The sequence below is a fragment of the Dermacentor variabilis genome, chromosome 11 (genome assembly GCF_050947875.1).
Source record: "Dermacentor variabilis isolate Ectoservices chromosome 11, ASM5094787v1, whole genome shotgun sequence".
In the NCBI taxonomy this organism is placed as follows: domain Eukaryota; kingdom Metazoa; phylum Arthropoda; class Arachnida; order Ixodida; family Ixodidae; genus Dermacentor; species Dermacentor variabilis.
In genome coordinates, this window is record NC_134578.1 from 52,786,059 (window position 1) to 52,809,318 (window position 23,260).

Here is a 23,260-nt window from a genome sequence, read left to right on the forward strand (position 1 = left end):
CAGCGAAACTCATTAAAGAACGTGGGCTGAGTTCGCGCAAATTGTTACGCTGGTAGGCGCTTCTCAACGCCATAGTAAATATATTTTGTGCCGAATACTCCAAGTGAGTGACACAGCAGCCTTAGAAGAGCATTATAAAGCAAGTTTGCGCAGGCATTGCGAGCAAGTGGCCCACCTTGAATGCAGGGAAGCCGTCAGTGCTCCGAGCATACAGAGAATGCGTTTTTTAGAATGCTGGTTATAGTAAAAAGAAGAGGTTTCCTCGGTAAATCATTGCATTGCGTAAAAGAAATTCCTTTTTCGTAAAAAATGTTTCGTATAAAGAGGTCTACTCTTTCTTGTGTATTGCATCAGTTGCTATTACAATTTCAGACGCGATATGGCCCGCTATGTTAAAGACCGACCCCCGGCTCCTGTTAAAGGTAAGTGTGCCTAATTGTAAAACAACTTAACGAGTCTACGGTAAATCCGACGTTGAATTATTGGTGCTGCAAAAAACTCACCAACGGTTACCATACGCCCTAATGCGAAATTTCAGCGAAACTGTATGCGTGTTTCGACTTCGCGATATATTGGCTGGCACAGACAATCTGTCTCGTGCTGCACATTGCGAACGGTGCAAAGTGTGGAGCGATGGCCTCACGAATCGGGAGATCGGGAAAGGCACCGCGTAGGTGTCGCGTGGGCGCGATTCACTGCAGCCGCCGCAGACAGACCTTCGCTCAAGCAGTGCTTTGTTTTAATATATGGTATCGGTGGCGCCATCGGTGAACGAATGACATGCACAAATCTGCCGCCATCTCGTCGCCATCGTTGCCACAAAGCCCGTCCTGCGCGGCGCGATGCTTTTATTCTCACGCTTTCGTCATGCCCTCCTCCTCCACTTTCTCCCTCATGGTTCCGCAGCACCTTCCTCTTCCGGTTTCCGCTCGCGCCGTCCTTTGCCCGCGCTTCGTGTTCGCTCTTCTAGGTTTGGTTGTGCTCGTTCGCTTAGTTATGGGGACGACGAGCGACGACGCCGACGCTCGATGCAGGAACGAGCTCCTAAAAGCTGTGCTCTAAATAATAAATAATCTGGACATTCCACCCGCGTAGACAAGCTTCTTATGCGAAGCTTTTGTTGGTACTTGTGAACTTAGTCCTGGATTCGTGCTCCGCTGACGGCGCCTGTGGGTCCAAGTAGACTAACAGCGGCGTGGCCTTGTGATCGGAGTTCTCGAACGCCAAATTGGACACTTGGGCGCTGAAAATTGTTTCCCTGTAGCAGTTCACTTCGTACGTTTCGCTGCATTGCAATGGTCTCGTGGTTCGTCGGTAGTAAACTGGCGCATCTGACCACGTTTTGCGGTCTCGCGTGATGAGGCAGACAGGAGTCATTCAACTTCGCACGGTGAAGACTCTACAGCACCCACAGTGACACCCTTCCTATTAGGCGCCATTTAAAGAACCGCCTACCAGGCAGAGCCCAGCCACGTGAAAAGCGTCGAAGACATTCGTCATTGTTGCCTGTTACAACGGTGGCACAGTGGTTAGCGCACTGAGCTTCGCAGCGGAAGCAGTGGCGGAGGGGCAGTGGATCGAATCCTCAGTGTGGCCACTTTTTTTTAGTGAGATCAAGATGGCGTCATTTGTGTTCCGACTTTCTGCCACGGCTTGCTAATGACGGCGGGGTTGCACAAGGAGCCTAGTGATGGTATCGTGTCAAAAACGCAGTGAAGAGTGGCACAGCAGCCCAGCTTGAGTTGACGTTGTATGCTTCGAGAATTTTATTTTGGAATCATTTGCCAACGTGATATTCATGTGAAACTTGTAGACGTAATATATTTGGACGCAAACAAGTAATTTATTACATCAACAATTGTTTTATTTATCACATGCTTTCGTCAAAGGAAAGGTCTGTAGCACTTAGATGAATTCATAGTCAAGATTTTCATGCACCTTGAGTACAACGTCTCCACAAGCTTAATAGTTGCTGTGTTTCTATATTGACAGGAATGACTTGGAGGAAAGCTGCCTGTGGTGTTAAAAAGGTGGCGATTGCGTCGGACACTGGTGACTTCTTCAGAACTTCCTTGAGTGCTGCCCACGAAATATCACATGCGTAAGTGCCCGAAAAATGGTAGACCGAAATCTGAAACAATGTCCCCCGATACCACATTATTGATGCACGATTGGCTGTCACTTTTGCAAAAATGTTTCGCCAGACTCACCATTGTACACGGGTAATTGAGGCAACTGGTCCACTGCGCAGCTCTGCTCGAACTTTCGGACAGCTTCACAGTAAAGTGCCTTCAAGAATACAAAGGTTAGTGGCCCAGAGTAGAAATCACTTGACACCTCAGAATGCTTCGACAAATCAACTAAAATAGCAACTTGGCCGTGTGGCTTTTGCATCCTGGTTTTAACAGCGCCAAACGTAGACGGTACACGTGAGGAGAAGACTCCACAAGTGATGCCTGCACCAGAGCGCGGTGGTGTCTTCTCGTCTCGTGACCCGTCTAGGCTTTGCGCTGTTCACACCAGGATGGAAACCCAAATATAGTTGGAAAAATCCCATTGTTAGCTTGGTTGTAGCATACGTATTATAATTATGAATATGACGTTTAGGACGGGCACATTACTGCATCTTTGCATATACCGCCAATGCTAAGCAGACGGAAGGGATGCATAACGCAGGCGGTTTATGAAAATAGTATTTGCTCGCTGATTTTAACGTAAGAACGCGGGACGCATTTGGTACCACAGTGAAGAAAGCGGCTGTGTGGTAGGACGTTTTGCTTGTCAGGAACCGAAGGGTCGTAGTGGAGAACCGACCAAGAGAACCAGCGTAGTAGGCTTCCAGAACACTGCGTGTGTCATGGGGGCGCAATGCGAAAAACTCCGTGTACCGAGCATTGGGTACATGCTAAAGAACCACAGGTCACCAAAATTAACCCCAAGTCATCTACTACGACGTGCCTCGTAATCAGATCGTGCGTTTGCGACGTAGAACTCAAAGACACACAATTTGTCATTCTTGCGCACCGAGCAATCGCTGCCCAGCTTTTTTTTCGTATCTTTCGAAGTCAGCATCACTGCACTGGCGCTGTGGCGTCCGTGGGCACTACATGGCCCCCCGCCGAGACGGAACGGCAAAATGGCGAGTGTTTGTGATTGCGTTACAAAGGGTCAGTCTAAGTAGTCAACATGAAGGTGATGAAGTCTGCAGCATAGCTCAGGCTACGAAACGGCCGATGATCTAGATGTACGGACGCTATGGTGAAGAATGCGCCAAACTGACGAGATGATGGTCGGCACATACGTTTTGAAATCGCACGAAACCCGACGCTTGTCACTCGAATGGTGCGTCGACGGTGCTCCGCAAGCATTGTCGGTGGCGCATCAGTTAGGGTGCGTGCGCAATTGATTCGAAGCTCTTGGGTTGTCCCGACGCCGGTGTTGCAACTTGCAAGTGGAGATGTTGTCGGGAAGCGAAAATGGTCCGGCGCAGCTGGCGACAGGGTGCATCGTTGCTGAGAAACGGGCTGACCAGGCAAGGTGGGGCTGAGGCTCGTAGGAGTGTCTGTTCGTCCGGCATCAACGTTCGACGCCAGATGCAGCTTATCTTGCATTGCGACACCGCGAAAACCGTGAGTGGACGAGATCTTGAGGCGTAGAGCGGCGAGGCGCGAATGTCCGTGAAGCATATGTGAAGATTCAGAAGCACTCGGTAGGTTGAGTTACTTGCGCCAAAAGCGTCCAGGACTGCGCTGTCCGCGCTGTCCTGTGTATGTTTCTTCCAGGGTCTCGTTAAATCGCGCTTACACACTTTATCATGGAGTCATGAGACTCATGACGAGTCATGACTCTCATGAGTAGCATGAGTCATGAGTCTCTATCATGAGACGGTAACGGAGAAGGCCGAGGTAAGAAGGCTGGCCTGACGACAACGGCATGCGGGCCCTGGAAGAGCCGCGCTTGGCATTAGCTGCGAGGGTGTTGGTAAATATAAGTTCCGTACTGTGCTCTCAACCTCTAGAAATTGGCGCACGGCTAGTTCGGCACTGCCTGTCGTAGCCTATCGTAGGAGAGCAGGGCCAGGTGACGGAAGCCTGAGGCTCAGTTTCAGGTTATGTGGCAGGACATGGAGGAATACCTCGTACGTGAACTCTTGGAGAAGTATGGGAGAGGCCTTTGCCCTGCAGTGGGCGTAACCAGGCTGATGATGATGATGATGATGATGATGATGATGATGATGATGATGATGATGATGAACTCTTGCATCGAGGTGTTGTTCAGCTCCAGAGCCAGCTCGAACAGGGCGAACCATCCGCCGACGTAGCGAGACCGGAATGGAAAGGAAGTAGTGGTGGGCGGAAATGGCGCTCCGGCCAGTGAAAGGTGTGAAAGATGCGTTCTCCCTGGTTACGAATGTCGCAAACCGAGGGGTAGCAAGGGAGCACCCGACCAATAGAACCAGTACAGTAGGCTTCTAAAACAACGCATCGAGTTATGTGCTTTTGTGTCGAACGAGTGTCACCCAACTTTCTTTCTCGTTTTTCGAAGAGAAAACGCTGACCTTAGCTCACCCGCGCTGTGGTGTCGGACGGGAGCTACATGCTCAAGTAGCTGTGCCTTCTTTCATACAGACCCCCAGAACGCTAGAGGGAAACGGGGGGCAGTTTAGAAAGCTAACCGGAATGAATAAATTAAGACGGGTCAATCTGGCAGTGCCCACCACAAATCTTGTTGCTGGCTGTAAATACGCAAACGTAAGGAAAGCGTTGGCTGTCGTAATTCCTACAGAGAAGTCACACAGGATTCCAAAGAAAGCACATATTTAAGAACAAACTGCACCAACAAGCGCCTGAGGGCGTGCGATGACAGCTTGGTACACATAGGTATGCGGTGGTGGTGGAAGCACTTGCTATTCGAGTGAGCTTACCATACAAGATCGCAGCTAAGAAAGATAACCTGGGCAATCGGATAGGGAGTAGGATTCGATTGGACAGTGGCGGATCCGTCGCGAGTTGGGAAACTAAAGAGTAGAACAGCTTAATGAATTTGCCTATCGCGGAATATGAAAGGTATACAATTAAACTTTCTCTCGCCTCTAATACATACAAAAATACACTTCAAATAAACGGGTCTCCCTATAAATAGCGGGTCAGTTCTAATATTTCTGGTTATTTGGGAAGGTGGTGAACGAGCATCCATTTTCGCATAAAAGGGAATATGCGTCATGTTGTTAGGAACACCTAAACGCAAAAACACGGCTTCGAAGATATCATTCTCCCCTTTATTATCCGCTGAAGGATTGGTCTACTTCCTCGCTCTGATATTAAAGAATGACATAAAATATTTGGTTAATATTAGGCACGGGGTCGTAATTACCTTTCGCAAGAGTATGTGCGCCCGTGTTTGCAATACTCTCATATGAATACTGAATCCTCTGTACTTGCCTGTGTGCCATTTTCTTGTCAATGGCTTTTTTTTTGTTTCAACTCCCGCCTATTTGGGTCACTGTATATTCAGTGTACTATGTCGATCATCTCTTCGACATCAGGGAATGCTTGTTTTTAGCGTTATGAAGGGGGAGACGCAGAAAAAAAAACTCACTGGCTTATACGATGCTACTTAACGCGATGCCTGAGCGAGTCACTATACATGTTTTTTGCGCCATATAGGCTGGTGCGGACAATCTGTCTTCTGCGGCATGTTCCAAACTGGACGAAATGGGTGGGGCACGACTGCCTCGCTAATTGGAAGATCGCGAGAGGCAGCATATGGGTGAATCGGGGGTGCGGCTCCCATCGGCCACCGCAGACAGACCTCCGCGCAAACAGTGCTTTGCTCCCACACAGAATACGCCGGCTACTCTGGCGCCATTTTGCAGCTATCCTCGCAGGAGAGGCCGTCTTGCGCGGCACTACGCTATTCTTGTCGCGCTTTTGCCATACTCTTCTTCACTGTTTTCCGTCTCATGCTTCAACTGCAACCTCGTCCTCAGTTTTCTTTCTAACGCTCTCTTCGCTGTCGCAGTCTTTCATGCCCCGCTACGCTTTGCGTTTGTTCTTTTGTCCTTCGTTGTGCTCGTTCACTCGGTTAAGAGGCACGTGGCCACTCGCCGCACAAACGGGCGTCTCAGAGCTGCGTTCTAAAAAGGTAGGATGGGAGTAGCAGCCAATCTTATCATTCATACAACTCAAGGGGATGTGGCCTTGTGGTCCTGCGCTTTTGCTGGTAGTTTCCGCGTTGATCATGACAAAGAGCTTGTGGAAGAAGAGTAAAAAGAAGTTGCTAATGCGGCCAGCAAGCGCACATTCATTGAATATTTACAAAAGAGTGAAACAGCAGAGTGAACAGCAATACAATCTCGGCTACATGGCTACACCTTTGCACCTTATGCTATCCACCTAACGTGGACCAAGCGTACGCCTACAACAGGCTGAGCATCAGAGGTGAATTGCCGATCCCTCTGCACAGCAGCTACTGTCCACCTCACGACCTGCTCTCACTTTCCAGCTTGAGGTGCTGTAGTACCTGTTCCTTAGAAGAAGAGGAAGGAACTTTATTTCGCAAATTCGGTTCTACTCCTATGAAATCGAGGTACTGTGCGTAAACTCATGCTTGGTGTGCGTGGTGTGCATGATGCTAACACACTGGCGTCCACTGCAAACGCTTAGGTGCGTTTCCATTGCCTTCGGCTTCTCCTACAGAAGAGTCTTCCGGCTGCCGACAGGAGGGTAATCTCTGAGAGATCAGTGATCGGAAGTGATGGCACATGCTCCCTGCGGTCGGCAAATGCCGCACGTTGGTGGCACATGCTTAGTCGTCTGACAAGAACGTCACTACAAGGTGGACTAACGTCGTCGCCCAGAGGAAAGACTGCTTGCACCGGCGAAAAGACCGCGTCGGGTCGCGTATTGTAGGCGTCAAGGCTCCTATAGGCCTATCTTTTGAGCTGTCTATTCTTTCATAGTTCACTTAAAGAACGTGGAAATAAATTTTCGGTATAGCAGAAGGTAGCTTACGGCCTTGCCTTGCCACCTACTGTACTGACACCCATGGCCACTTGTGCTGAAACTTGCGCTAATTGGTAATGCATCCGGGACCTGATATAGAGCGGCGAAAAAACCCAAGAAATGGCCAAGTCGCCTAAAACGAAGAAAATGGTGATTTGCCCCTTTTAGCACTGTGTTCTTCCTTTTTCAAGCGCTTAAGGCGATGTTCGTATGCCCATGGCCAGTCACCATGCTAACGTTTGACACCAACCGCGAAGTTTGAGGTACAGGCGTCGTAACACCCTGCACTTGCTTGATATTACTCTCGCATGGAGGTTCAAGGTCTTCTAACATTTCATGCGATCAAATCACGAGCAACACTCGCGTGTGAAAAGCGTATTCTAAGTGGACCTACTTGGGTACGACTCTCCTGATTGTGTTCGTGTGAGCTGGGTTGAGTAGAATTTGGTGTGTTTTTGGCTGATTACGGAAGTATATGCTAATTTCTCTTACTCCGAGTCTAGGAACGTCTGTCCGCACATGAAGGTGGATCATAGCCGTGGTCTACAGTGGCCGGTAATCTGATTATATTTGACATCATGTATGCTTCATGCACATTACCAACTATGCACTTTCAGGCTCGGATCTCCTCACGATGAAGAAGAAACATCCAAAGGGTGTCCAGAAAGTGATCGTCACCTAATGAACCCGTATCGTGAATTGAGAGAAGGAACGTACTCATTGTGCAGCCTAAAAGCCATCAATACATTTCTGAAGTAAGTTGTTTTTCTCATGGCACTTCTTACAGGCTCCCTTATTATTAAGGTAATATCACATAAACGGTTGGGAAAGGTTACGTTTGTGATCTCTGCTACCCACACAAGGACAGTACAAGGGCTTGCCAGATATAGTGGATTTTGTAAAGCGACAGTTAATAGGCTTCGTAATCATCGTTTACTTGTAGACACTAGCATATATGCGAATTGAAATTGATATGTGCTTCATGTCGTCCCATTGAAGGCGCACTTTTACGTTTGTGCAAGTTCTTTTTTTAGTTTCTTGCCGAAATTTCTGTTCAACTTTTTTATAATCTATATACAGATCTCATAATTTTGCAAGTGCTTATTTGTCTACCTTTCGTATTTACAACTTGCGCAGGACACCCCAAGCTATCTGCTTGTTTGGAGAGGTAAACATCAAGCTATTTCAGTGTAGCACAAGCCTGGAGAACAATCCCCAACTTAGGTATCAAAGGATGGAAGAATGCGGAAAACGCATGAGGGAAGAGCAGGTAATCTCGCGCATTGAGGTACGTTGATTCATTACGTACCAAGGTATATTATAGTGCTCCAAATAGGCTGCGCATATGTAGTAACAAAACTCGTCTACTCGAACTGTAGCAAGACCCTTGAATGGTGTGGCCTTGGCCCTGATTCTGTTACTGGTGCAGTGCGCTAAATTTTGGCGGTTCTGAAAACTAAAAACAAGATGCTCTATATTATTCAGGCTCATACTGGCGTCAACGAAAACTCAATGTCGTTCTCGGCTATAGTTTGGGGGGAAAATGAGGCGGAAGGATTGTAAGCAGCAGTCAATCGCGTTAACCCTCACGTTAGGAGAGTAGTAGAAGCATCAGACAGCTTAAGTTTTTTGACTTCGCTATCTTAGGGATTGGCCCACATTTATGGAGCATACATACCTGTAGAAAACACGCGGAGTTTCAAGAGGAAAATGCGTAGAATGCCGTACTGCGCACAGCACTCTATGATGTCACCCCTCTCATGAGAGGAGTACATGGAGCGTTGGATGGCTTATATTTTTTTAGTGCTATACTTTCGGGGTCTGCCTAAATTCTAGAATCTGTCATTTTCGGTTAGCGCGAAAGGCTTGTCCAGCTGCAGTACATGCCCTATTCATACCTCGTTTCGACGGTGGCAATACGGTGTATCGTTTTATTGGTACAATGTTAAAGTATTACCGTTGAAAGTTATGGATAGTCGATATCCAATATTTATTTTGCTGTTGTGCCGAATACGCACACTGTAGTAAACTAGTTTTCTTGAAAACATTTACTCGCTGTCAATACGCATAGGTAAATAGTGCCGCACTACCTATTATTCTACATTTGTATAATTTTAGCCTTTCTTTTGTCATTCAGAGCACGGCACCTTGCCAATTTAAATGCAGCGTTTATTCCAAGGACACAAACTCAGCTAAAGGAGAATTTTATCTCCGTGATGAAGACGATACACCCTGTAACAATAGCAATTCCTTCCAAGTAAGTTTCATATTTGAACAAACAAAATAATATAGAAACGTACCGACTGATGATCATTTGGGTTTATAGGTGCAAAGGCAAGAAGTGCCCAAAAAGAGCCAATGGAGCAGTGATTCAAGGGCAGCACAAATTATTTGCGGGCGTTTACATTAGAGTTTGTTGTAGGCTTCATTCACGAGACTGTACGCTTGCCGAAGTACTCAAAGGAATGAGTCCCGTGTTCGGTGAATGTGCTTATGCCATGACACATGTTGCATTGAAGGTTAATTCCAGATATTGAAGTGGTGTGATGGGCACATGGGGAACGTAAACAATATGTCAATTTTTCTTCTTCTTGCAAAACGAAGGTTTGAAGAACTTGCGCTAATTAGTAATAGCATTTCTTAATAACCATACCAAGTCCCATTTTAAAACTTAATATGCTGGAAATCTATAAAACATGCAACGTGCTTTGACATAGCCTTTTCAACATTGACATACCATAATGAGGGAAATGTATTAACAGGCATGTTTATTTAAGAGAACCTAAATCAGGTAACATTACTGTTTTAGTTCAGTATATGCATTCCACGCAATTAAATTGTTGAAAATATTTCACAGCAAAATGTTTCCTAGTAGAAGACAAATTTATTTTTTAGAGCAAAAAGCAGTCTATTCAATAAATCTCGTTTAGGGGTTCATTTCTGAAGCATCAAGCCTAAAATGCTCCAGGACATCATTTTCAGCATAATGAATCCGAGATTCCCTTGAATACTCCTTCCACGCGGGTACTCCAACTTTGCTGTCTGGCTTTCTTTGCGCATATGAGCGAGGCACTGAAGGTCATCATCGAGCCCTTGTCACGAGCAAGGCTTCCGCATGTTGACACGAGACAGCTTACCGATTTTCGCAAAATGTGCGCTTTTTGCTTGCTTGAGGAGAAACGCAACATTCCCGCTTTTCTAGTATTCTGTATGAATACGCGTACTTTTCTAGATTGGGAAAATTTTGAGAATGTGGACCGCGATAAACCCAATAGCTGCCATGCAAACCATGGAGCCGCAGTTAACGGTCAGCGATGCTGTTTTTCGATGAATACTAAAAATACTACGGAACTAAAGTTACCTATTAAGCCACATCTTCAATCTAAAAAGGAAAAGAGAGCTTTTTGCAAGTGTGCAGTGCGTTGAAGAAGCAAAGGCGTAAAATTGCTGGGAAGCGAAACCGAATTTTATAGGCGGGATGAAACTCGCACTTTTGAAACATCTATATTCCTCATTTTGGTAGACTGTTTATAAACGGAAGTATGTGTTACTTATTTATTTTTATTTTATTGTACCCTCAAGACCGAAGTATTACACAGGGGGAGGGAGTTACAAACATATACGTATAAGTAAATAAGAAAGCAGTAAAAGGTAGGTATTACAGCATAATCCAGTAGTTTATTGTATCCGGGAGTGATGATTTCTGATGAGGTCGAACGAAACATGGAATTGTTCTTGATTGCGAATACTGGGCAGGGAAGGTGGCTCCATTCCCGAAAGGTCCAAGGAATAAATTATTCGTAACAGGTTCAGGGGTGCATTTAATTATTCCAAACTGATGGTTATGATCACTGTGAGAAGAAATGTAGGTAGGAGATAATATACGGCTATCGCGAACTAGTAGAATAGTTGGAAATAAATTTCACGCAATAAAGTAAGGCGAAAGCTCTCGCGTCGGTCTAAGTGAGGAGCCAGTAGCAAAGCGTTTTTCATGGTAGTTACGCTTCATGTGCGGCTGTAATTGCTATAAATGAAACGCGCAGTATTCTTTTGGATTAGTTGAAGTGATTGAATTATCGTTTCGAGATGTGGGTCCCAGATGGATGAGGCGTATCCATTTTACTCTTAGAACGCGTTTTGTATAACATTATTTTATGATCTGCGAGCAAAAGAAAAATTTCTGCGAGGATAACCTAGCTCGCAGTTAGTATTGTTAATTACATTATCCATTTGCAAGGACCAGGAAAGTGACGAGGTTATGTGGAAGCCTAGGTATTTATAGGAGGCGGACTTCTAGGGGAGCATCAATAAAGTAAGAGTTAGGCGGAAAAATTTTGCTGTGAGTAACACATACATTTACATTTTGTCACACGAAGTTGCATTAACCATACATCACACCATTTACACATAGCGTTTATATCGTCTTGTAAGAATTTGTTATCACATTTCTCTGAGAGTCTACGGAGGCTAACACAGTCGTCTGTGGAAAGATAAAGAGTAGAAAAGACATCATTGGGTAAATCGTTAATCTATATTAAGAAAAGACGAGGGTCTATAACTAATCTTTGGGGCACACCAGACTCTACGGGATCGAATGAAGACGTATGATTAATTGAGACAACATGCTGTGACGGATTAAGGGGAAAATGTCCAAGCCTTGCAAGCACGTTTGGAACAACTTAAAATTTAATAAGTTTGAATAGAAGCAATTTATGACACATTTTGTGGGAGGCGTTGTCGAAGTCAAAGAAAAGACAGTGTGCGAAAGAACCTTTGTCGAGAATACGATGACGGCTGTGAGTAAAAGCAAGTTGATTTTCGCAAAAGAAGTTTTTTCGGAAGACTTGTTGCGATATTGTGAAAAAGGAATTATTGGCTAAGTATTTTGCTAAAGGTGCGTGAAAAAAATTTTGAAGAACCTTGCAAGGAATGCTGGGGAGGAAATGGGGCCATAGTTCAGGGGCGAATTTACGTTACCGGACTTGTGATGTGGGACCACCTGCCCGACCTTCCAGTCTGCAGATAGCAGATGGGTATGTAGCGATTGCTTAAAAATTTTAAAGCAGAATAGATGAATAAACAAGAGTCTTTTTCAGACATGTCGCATGAACCAAATGAGTACCAGGACTTGATGACAACTTCAGATATTTAATTACATTTTTGTACCCCAAGAGGTTCAATGATAATAAAGTCCATAGGAGGATAATTGCAAATCTCAAGAGTAGGAAGGACATGGTCATTACATACGACAAAATTGTTGCCGATCACAGAATCAAGGACATGGGGACATACATGAACGGGTAGCGGGAAACTACTGGACTCGATTAGCGTGACCGAATTATCTTTGGCAGGGTTAATAACGCGCCAAGACTTTTTAGGGTCATTCGCAAGCATTCTAGGCAAAGTCAGTACTTGAAACGCCTTCTTGGCAAGTTTTATAGCCTGCGTGTAAGTATTGTTCGCCTCCTTATCAGCACCCCATTTCGATGCAAGTGCACTTTTATTCGCTATTCAATGCAGTATTTTCTTGTTGGAAAGTATTTCTAACCTAGAGTTGTAGCAGGGCTTCTCATCATTGCAGGATATTTTACATGGTGGAATAAACTTGACAGTGACATCATGTATTTTAATTTTAAGTACGATGCAGTTCTCATCAATAGTGCGATCATCAAATTGTCTTAGCAAAGAATAAAAACAATTAGCTAGCTCAATATTTTGCGTCAAAATGTGCCCTATCATAGTGGTAAATTATTTTTTACAAATGGTTTTAAAACAAACGATACATGTTGACATATATCAGGATGAAAGAATAACATTGGCTCAAGGAGCTTTGCAGTGCTGCCTGAGGTCCTACACTGTAAAAAAAGACTGTTTCGGGCACTCTCTTCGAGGGAGTAACTGCTTGTCCCATATTTCACTCTCTTTTTGAGAGTAGATGGACCCTCTTTGAGAGGGTGGGATAACTCCTCCTGACCGAGTTTTGTTACTCCGCTGCAAGGGAGTGCTAGTACTCTTCTGCAGAGTGCTAATACTCTCCCCACAGGGGTAATAGTACTTCCCCAGACCGAGTGCTTCTACTCCTCCTAGCCAAGTACTTCTACTACTCCAAGCCGAGCACTTTTACTCCTCCAAGCCGAGTGTTTCTACTCCGCCAAACAAAGTGCTTGTACTCCTTCAGAACAGAGTGCTAGTACTCTTCCCAGTAGTGTGAAAGCCCGATGAATATCCATGGTCACGTTTGAAGGGGTTCACAATACTTATGTGTGGGGCATATTCGATTCCTTGATGAGCAGCTCCTCCACTTGTGCTTGGTGAATGGGGTGTAATCTGTAGTCGACGAGTTACTCAATTGAAACGTTTTCTCTCCAAAGGTCAAAATCTTTATTTATCCGTCACAAGACAATCTGAATAATAGTGTGAGAAACAGACTGACAAACACATAAAATCAGATTACCATGATGCCCATGCACTTTTGAACACGTCGTGTAATAAAACATATGTGTATTCTCTGAAGTTCCGTCAGTATTAAAGTGAAGAAACATCCTTTATTCGAATTACCTCCAGCTTCGCAAAAATAAAGTGTACAATGGAAAGTTAAACATGGAACAAACGTGTGCAAAATCACAAAGCACTGACACTATGATCGCAGAGAAATATGCGCTACATTACTCGCCAGCAAACGCATTTCTGGCAGAAAATGCATGCACATATATGGCGGAGGTTACCAGATGAGCCGCTAAGCATGGGGCTGGTAATGCAGATCAATTGTGAGAGAGACATTCTTCTGCGCAATATTCTACGACAGCAGCTCACTTTAAGATGTCCTGTACAACATATGAGAAGCAAGGGGGTTAACCGAGGGGCCCGATTTTTATTAGTCATATCATGAGAAGCCAACAAACACTGGCACCAACGACAACATAGGAGAAATTACTTGTGCTGAATAAATGAAATAAAGAAACGATATATTAGTGGAAATTAAACTGGATGAAAAAACAACTTGCCGCAGGTAGCAGCCGAACCCAAAACCTTCGCATTTCGCGAAGGTTATGGGTTGTGGGAACATATGGATGTTCCTCACTGAGAGTACAATGCATTTAGAAACGTGTTGTATATTCTCATGTGAGGCCCGCAGGTCTTGGTAGCTTTGCTTATACTTCAGTTTCAGTTTTACAGTTTCAGTGTATTTCTTTAATAAGAAGATATGCATGGTCACACAAGTATACAGAAGGCTATAAAGTTACATAAAATTATTCATGTATGGGCTGAGCCCCATTGTTTCGAAGTGTGTCTTGTCGTGGTACTGTATCAATATCCTGCCCGGTCTCAAAGCAGTACAGATGCGTATCTTATTTCCTATTCGGTTGGCCTCCTCACGAAAGTAGTTTCCTGGTGCTGTGAGAATTGATCAGTTACACTTTCTCACAAATAAATAATAATTAAATTTACAATATTTTCTTGTGTGTAGCACATGAGTATAAAATTGCAAGGAGCGGTGGCATTAAAAATCTTGCGCATCAAATTTCTTGTCGTATATGGTACCTCTTCATTCCCATTATTTATTTATTTATTTATTTATTTATTTATTTATTTATTTACAAGTACTGCTATCCCATGAATTGGGACATTGCAGGAGTGGTACAGAAGATGATACATAAATATTAGGAAAGTGCATGGTTACAAATGTGAGTGCGAAGATTTACAGAGAAAGCAGTACATTGTCATAAAGAAAATACATGATTAGGCAACTTTCGCACAAAATAATCAACAGACATCTCACGTAATGTGCCATCTAAATCGTTCCACAATTCGACTGTGAAAGGAAAAAAATGAAAATTTGACGCTGTCTTTCAAGGATATAAACGGCACGATGTTAAGCGGGTTGGTACGGCGTCTGACACGTGCTGAAGAACTGGCAAAACAACAGGGAGCGTCAACATAAATACGCTTGTTGATAATCTTGTAAAGTAGGATAATGTGATCACATATGCGTCTGTGTTTAAGTGTGTCAAGTGATAACGTTCGGGCGTGAACTGTGGGAGAGAAGTGGCAGTAATAACACCTATATCTAAATCTTACTGATTTTTATGTACATTTTCAAGTTTAATGACGTCTTTGGTGAAGTGTGGTGACCAGACCGCCGATGCATATTCAAGTACAGGCCTTACTAAAGATTTGTACGCCGTCAGCTTGCAGTTTTTGGTTGCATCTTTTAACATACGTTTTAAGAAATCGAGTTTCCTGAGTGCCTTGGAGCAAGTTAAATCTACATGCTTAGACCAATTCAACTTTGAACAGCACCTTACACACAGGTACTTAAACTCGTTCACGTGCGTTAGTTCATGTATGTTGTTAGTGTACAAAAACGAAAAGGATTTTTCTTGTTAGTGAATGTCATGGATGCAGTTTTGCTAAAATTTAACCTCATCTGCCATGTGTTGCTCCAATCACAGAATGAAGAAGACACATTATTTAGAGTAAGCTGGTCGCATGCATTATTTATATTTGAATACAGAACGCAGTCGTCTGCATATAAACGGATTTTAACTAACGTGTTATTAGTTATTTGGACGATGTCATTATTCTAAATGAGAAATAGAAGTGGCCCTAGAACTGATCCCTGCGGGACGCCAGATGTTATTAGATAGACGTTGATTGAGAGTGATTAAACGTGACAAACTGTGATCTTAATCGCAAGCAATCAATAATCCAGCCCAGTAGTCGGACACCGTGAGTTCCCTTGAAAAAGGCACCAAGTTTACTAATGAGCTTACTATGACAAACCAAATCGAATGATTTTGAGTAGTCGATAAAAATGGCATCCATCTGACCCCGATGATTTAGGCATGATGCAATGTCGTGTGTGAATTGAACTGCGTGAGAGTAGAAAATCCAGCCCGGAAACCATGCTTATTATTAGACAGAAGATTATTGATAGATAAGTACAAGACAATATGTTTATGAATAACGTGTTCTAATACCTTGGAGCAAGGGCATATTAATGAAATTGATCTATAATTGGAGAGGCTTTGTTTGTTACCAGATTTATATACTGGTACTGCATTAGCTATTTTCCAGGTTTGTGGAAAGGTTTCAGTTTGAAGGGATTTTTGGAAAATAACAGCCAAGTACCGGGCACACCACTCAGAATACTTTTTTTAGAAACGTGTTAGGATTATATCGGCTTCAGCACTTTTGGTCGTGTTAATTTGCATCGAAAGATTCAGAACTCCGTTATAACTTACATCCAACTTCGGGAAGGATGGCAATTCAGTGACTGGACTAAACATCGGCCTAGTGCCGTTGTCGCTGTCAAATACCAATTTAAATTTTTTATTATTAGCTTCTGAGATAACACGAGGGTTAGAACGTGGTTTACCATTAACAACAAAGGATGGAGAACAGCGATCAGACGAAGTAATTGTTTTCCACAATTTGCGTGGGTTGGTTTTCATGAATTTTGTCAGTGTGTTCCCATAATAAAATTTCCTAGCGTCATGCATTTTGGTTCGTAGAGTCGTTTTCAAGGAAACTAGAAGCGCACCATAACATATACGCAGTGACTTACATCACTTGCGAAGTCTTTTTATGCGACGGATAAGTTGGATAATTTCCCTGCTGTACCAGATATGTTTGGGAATTCTTTAAGCACACTTCTTGGTACAAGGTTACACAGACAGTCATGCACAACTTTATAATATCGCTCGACCTACCTGTCTATGTTACCTGTGTTCACTACTAAATAAAAAATCATCAAAATGTGACGCCAAAGCACCAAGTATCATGACATCATCAGCACGAGTGACGTCAGTAATCATCCTGTATTCTGTTTTTTTGCGTTCAGGGGCAATATTCAATTTAAGAACGACTGCTTTGTGATCAGACCCCCCAGACCATCACCGACCTCACATTCGAACCCACATTTAACGAACTGCTCATTCAAAAACACAAGATCCAGCAAAGTGTCACAACTCGTGGGAGAGTGGACAACTTGTGAGAAATGGAAAGAAACTGCTATGTCAATGAGCAAGTCACACAGTACCTTGTCGCGACGAGTCGATACGAGTGAAGCCCAATTTATGCATGGCAAATTGAAGTCCCCACACAAAACCGATTTGTAGTTATCTAATGTATGTGCTGCGATATAATCATTCAGAGCAGGAAACACATTGTGATCGGCATTTGCAGGACGATATATAACACCAGTAACTAACATTGAGAAGGACATACTAAATTTGCACCGAACTGACTCAGTTTCTGGAAGCTCGGGTAGCAAAGAAAAGTCGATCCCGCCTTTAATAAATAAGGCCGCACCGCCACCGCGAACGGATGATCTATCTTTTGTCAAGACGCAATAACCAGGGGTACAAATTCTTCATCTAAGATTGAGTTATGGAGCCAAGTTTCGGACACAAATTATAGAAGGGTGGTGAGTTTCTATAAGCCAGTTAAAATTAACAGTTTTGTTCAGTAAACTGCGAGAATTCACATTAGAAAGCGTGAGGCAAGGTATTTCACTTCGAAAATTTTCGCTCACTTCTCTGGTCTCACACTGGTCCCGTCAGTCACGGTGGAGCGATTCACCATCTTGCTTGTTCGCAAGCCTAACACGCGTGTTAGACTGCGAATCCCACCTATAAGTGGCACGATCGGTAAAAAGTTTATCGCGGACGAGCTTAATCTTTGCCCCATTGCACTTTTGTTCTTGCGCTGATCCCCAATGCAATGTCCTTTTTTGCGCCGTTTCCCGAGAATAATCGTCAGACACACTGTAATTGGTCCCTTTCAGTTTGCTGTATTGTTTTAATATGGCTGCTTTTTTATTATAGTCATATAAATTTATAATTACTCGTCTGTGTCCCTCTTTTTTCCTATGACCAATCCTGTGAATGTGCTCCACCAATGAAATAGTGACGCCAACAGGATCAGAAAATATTGCCTTCAACACTTTTTCTTCGATATACTGTCTTGTTTCGTTAACGATCTCCGGAACACCGAAAACAACCAGATTATTTCTTCGTGCTCTGCCTTCCAATTCAATCAGCCTTTGCTGGTGTTTGTCGACTGTGCGATGAAGATGTTGAACAGTACTTTCAAGGGTAGTTAGCTTCTCGCACAGCTCGGAGAAAGATTATAGTGTTAGTTCAATGTCAGCTGGTCTAGCTTCCATCTGCGTCTACTTGTCCAGTATTTCCTGCAATCACCCCTCTGTTGTTGGACCCGGATTGGTTTCAACGTCCCCGGACAGCATAAGTGAAAACGTGACCATAACGCACTGAGCATTTCAAAAATGTGCACTGGGAGTGGCAGTATTAAAAGAAAAGGATCACTTGAGCAAAAATGTGATACAGAAGTGCTATATCCCACCTATGCTATGCTATGGTATAGGCACTAGGGATAGCAGGAGAGAGTTATTAGTAGAGTTTGCGGAACAGAATAATATGCGGATAATGAATAACATCTTCCGCAAGCGGGATAGCCGAAAGTGGACGTGGAGGAGCCCGAACGGGGAGACTAGAAATGAAATAGACTTCATACTCTGCGCTAACCCTGCCATCATACAAGATGTGGACGTGCTCAGCAAGGTGCGCTGCAGTGATCATAGAATGGTAAGAACTCGAATTAGCCTAGACCTGAGGAGGGAACGGAAGAAACTCGTACATAAGAAGCCGATAAATGAGTTAGCGGTAAGAGGGATTGCCAGATCAAGCCACAGAACAGGTATTCGGATTTAACTCAGGGAGAGGAACAGTCAAGTGCGTCGTCAATACGGGGCAACGGGTATACATCCTTTCGTGTAATCTTGTTAAGCCTTCGATAATCGACGCAAAATCGTATGGTGCCGTCTTTCTTTTTAACTAGGACGACTGGTGATGCCCAAGGACTACTAGAAGGCTGGATGACACCGCGACTGAGCATATCGTTCACCTGGTCATTGATAACGCGTCTTTCAGTCGCCGATACTCGGTAGGGACGCTGTCGAATTGGTGCATGGCTCCCAGTGTCGACAGTGTGCGAAACAGTCGTTGTGCGGCCGAGTGATGTTGCTTGGCAGTGAAAAGACGAAGAGAAGCCTTGGAGCAAGCGTAGGAGTTCGTCGCGCTGCGTCGTCGTAAGGTCACTGGCAATAGCTGGCGTAAAAGAACGCGGCAGTGACTGAGGAGGCGATGGCTCGAGAGCAGCAAGATAAGTGGAGTCGTCCATCGTGTCAAATATTGAAGATGAGGTCAGTGGCTCTGCTCTGCCAAGGCTTTCACGGCGGCGTAAAGTAATTGGTTCAGCCGATGTGTTGGAGACGCACATGAGAGAGGCGCCAGCTTTGAACTCGAGGACGACGAACGGCAGTGTTAGTGAATGGCGGCGAACTAAGAGTTCAGACGGAGCGAAGAGTACTGTGCCGTCATCTACAGATTCGCAAGAGATACTGACAAGAGTGGAAGACCAGGCAGGCATTACGGTGTCGTCTGAAACAGCAATTTTGCGACAATGGTCCTTATGGTCAGTGATAATATCGGTCGAAAACTGAAACAGCTCGATTTCAGCGCGGGCGCAGTCAATGATCGCATGATGCGTGGAGAGAAATTCCCAACCTAATATAACGTCGTGTGAACATGATGGCAACACGATGAATTCTATGATATAGAGGACCTCCTGAATTACGACACGAGCAGTGCAGGCGCCGGATGGCTCGACGTGCTGCGCGTTGGCAGTTCGAAGAGACAGTCCAGAAAGCGGCATCGTCACTTTTCCGATCTTGCGGCAAATACGGGCATCTATCGCTGAAAGTGCAGCGCCGGTGTCGACAAGTGCTAGCGTCAATGTTCCTTCGATTGCGACTTCAATAACATTCTTCGGAGAAGTGTGAGGCCTTATACATTTCGCTGGCACCGCAGTTCTCGCCTCCTGAACTGCGATATTTAGTTTTCCTGGCGCAAAGGGCTCCGCCGCCGTTGCATGGGCGAAAGCGAGCGGCGGCGAGGAGAAGGTGAACGGCGAGCGGCGGAGAATGCGGTGTCAACGGCAGAAGGAGATTCAAAGGCGTCCGAATAGTTGCGGCGTTGTTGGAAACGTGGCGCATACGGACGCACATTGTTCGGGACGTTCGGTGTAAGCAGGCGACAGTGACGTGCCACGTGTCCAGCACGGCCACAATAAAAACAAATCGGACGGTTGTCTTCCGTGCGCCAATGGTCTTGAGGTCGTGCATAGTTCACCAGTGGACGGACTATAGGGGATACGGATGGGCGCAAAGGCAGGCGAAGGGGGCCGTAAGTCTGTGGCGCAGGCCTCATCGCGACTTGCGCGTACGTCAGGGGAGCGGCCGTCGGAGCCTGGCGAAGAGAAGGCGAAATGTGGTCGGCTACCTGCTCCTTGATGACAGATTGGAGAGCGGGCGCCAACGGAGTACTCGGCTGGCCGTGTGCAAGTGAAATCAAGAAAAGCTGACGAGCCACCTCTTCACGGACGAACCCCTTGATCTGTAGCAGCAGCGAAGTGTTATCCGGGGCAGCAGCCAAGCTCGACATTGAAGTGGCCTGAGGTGTAGATTGGCGGGTGGCTACGCGTTGTTTGCGCAGTTCGTCAAAGCTTTGAAACAGACTGACGAGTTCAGAGACTGTCGAGGGCTTTTTCGCCAACAGCATCTGGAAGGCGTCGTCTTCAATGCCTTTTAAGATATGGCGGATCTACTCGGCATCAGGCATTGCGACGTCAACGCGATTGCAGAGGTCCACAACAGCTTCTATATAGCTCGTGAACGTCTCCCCGCACTGTTGCGCACGGCCACGCAAGCCTTGCTCGGCGCGAAGCTTGCGAACCGCGGGGCGCCCGAACACCTCTGTCACGTTAGTCTTGAAGGCTGTCCACGTCGTCAGATCACGTTCGTGGTTGCGGTGCCACACGCTGGCGACACCGCTCAAATAAAACGACACGTATTTAAGTTTTTTGGTGTCGTCCCAGTGGTTGTGGATGCTCCCCCGGTCGTAGTCAGCGAGCCAGTCTTCGACGTCATGGTCTTCTGTACCACTGAAGAAGGGTGAGTCGCGTTGCCGCAACGGGCCGGGGCAGACCACGGTAGTCACCGGGGCAGCGGGTTGTGGTAGTCCTTCTTCCGGCATTATGAAGACGGGCTGCAGTGCCGATTACGAATTTCCAGGATTCTGGTTGTACCCAGCAGCTCCACCAATTGTAAAGGGGGTTTATTCGGCTCCTAGAGCAGCAGTGACAAACTCTGCACCAGCAGGTAGGGCGCAGCCAGCGAACGAACTGGGCGCGTGCCACGCGATGGCAACGGGGCTTTTCAGCCTGCCGATCTTCTTCGTCACAGAGAGAATATTCTAGAGGAATTCCAAATCCCACAGGTAACGCCGGAAGAAGTAAAGAAATCCTTGGGAAATATGCAAAGGGGGAAGGCAGCTGGGGAGGATCAGGTAACAGCAGATTTGTTTAAGGGTGGTGGGCAGATTGTTCTAGAGAAACTGTCCACCCTGTATACGCAATGCCTCATGAGCTCGAGCGTACCGGAATCTTGCAAGAACGCTAACATAATCCTAATCCATAAGAAAGGGTACGCCAACGACTTGAAAAATTATAGACCGATCAGCGTACTGTCAGTTGCCTACAAAGTATTTACTAAGGATATCGCAAATAGAATCAGGAACACCTTAGACTTCTGTCAAGCAAAGGACCACGCAGGATTCCGTAAAGGCCAGATTCCACAATAGACCATATTCACACTATCAATCAGGTGATAGAGAAATGTGCGGAATATAACCTATCGTTATATATAGCTTTCAGTGATTACGAGAAAGCGTTTGATTCTGTCGAAACCTCAGCAGTCATGGAGGCATTACGGAATCAGGGTGTAGACGAGCCGTATGTAAAAATACTGAAAGATATCTATAGCGGCTCCACAGCCAACGTAGTTCTCCATAAAGAAAGCAATGAAATCCCAATAAAGAAAGGTGTCAGCCAGGGAGATACAATCTCTCCAATGCTATTCACAGCGTGTTTACACGAGGTATTCAGAGACCTGGATTGGGAAGAATTGGGGATAAAAGGTAATGGAGAATACCTTGGTAACTTGCGATTCACTGATGATATTGCCTTGCATAGTAACTCAGGGGACCAACTGCAATGCATGCTAACTGACCTCGAGAGGCAAAGCAGAAGGGTGGGTCTGAAAATTAATCTGCAGAAAACTAAAGTAATGTTTAACAGTCTTGGAAGAGAACAGCAGTGTACAATAGGTAGCGAGGCACTGGAAGTGGTAAGGGAATACATCTACTTAGGGCAGGTAGTGACAGCGGATCCGGATCATGAGTCGGAAATAATCAGAAGAGTAAGAATGGGCTGGGGTGCGTTTGGCAGGCGTCCTCAGATCATGAACAGCAGGTTGCCATTATCCCTCAAGATAGAAGTGTATAATAGCTGTGTCTTACCAGTACTCACCTACGGGGCAGAAACCTGGAAGCTTATGAAAAGGGTTCTACTCAAACTGTGGACGACGCGACGGGCTATGGAAAGAAGAATTATGGGTGTAACGTTCAGGGATAAGAAAAGAGCAGAATGGGTGAGGGAACAAACGCGAGTTAATGACATCTTAGTGGAAATCAAGAAAATGAAATGGGCATGGGCCGGACATGTAATGAGGAGGGAAGATAACCGATGGTCATTAAGGGATACGGACTGGATTCCAAGGGAAGGGAAGCGTAGCAGGGGGCGGCAGAAAGTTAGGTGGGCGGATGAGATTAAGAAGTTTGTAGGGACGACATGGCCACAATTAGTACGTGACCGGGGTGGTTGGAGAAGTATGGAAGAGGCCTTTGCCCTGCAATAGACATAACCATGCTGCTGCTGCTGATGATGATGATGATGTCCAACCTGCAAAATAATCCACGCATGTTTGAATGACATGTTCAACGCCACACCGCCGCTCCCACTGAAGACGGGTTGATGCAGGGGCGCTTTTATACGCCCTGTGTCAGGTGACGTGCCGCTGGGTGTATCCAAAGGCTTTCCTCGTTGACGTCACAAAGATTGATAAAGGATGATTCAGGCAAGGCAGAAAGTCTGTAGCGCGTTCCTTGCGAGGCACTCATAAGCGGCGCGGTCTGCAAGATAAACCACGCATGTTTGAACGAAATGTTCAACGCCGCACCGCCGCTCCCACATGGTAACAATGCTATACTTCTGAGGAGCAGCTTGCATACTTACATGATCAATTATTGTTTCTCGTTGAAAATGCAATCTAACTA

The 23,260-nt window shown here is 45.3% G+C and overlaps 1 protein-coding gene across 1 annotated transcript; it reads left to right on the forward strand.

The window, feature by feature from the left end:
• Positions 1 to 379: 379 nt before the first annotated feature.
• Positions 380 to 8,301, forward strand: LOC142563265 (venom metalloproteinase antarease-like TfasMP_A). Its single transcript, XM_075673818.1, has 4 exons — positions 380 to 422; positions 1,993 to 2,101; positions 7,622 to 7,759; positions 8,142 to 8,301. Exons 1-4 carry the CDS (start codon positions 380 to 382, stop codon positions 8,299 to 8,301), a joined length of 450 nt encoding a protein of 149 aa, XP_075529933.1.
• The last annotated feature ends 14,959 nt before the right edge of the window (positions 8,302 to 23,260 follow it).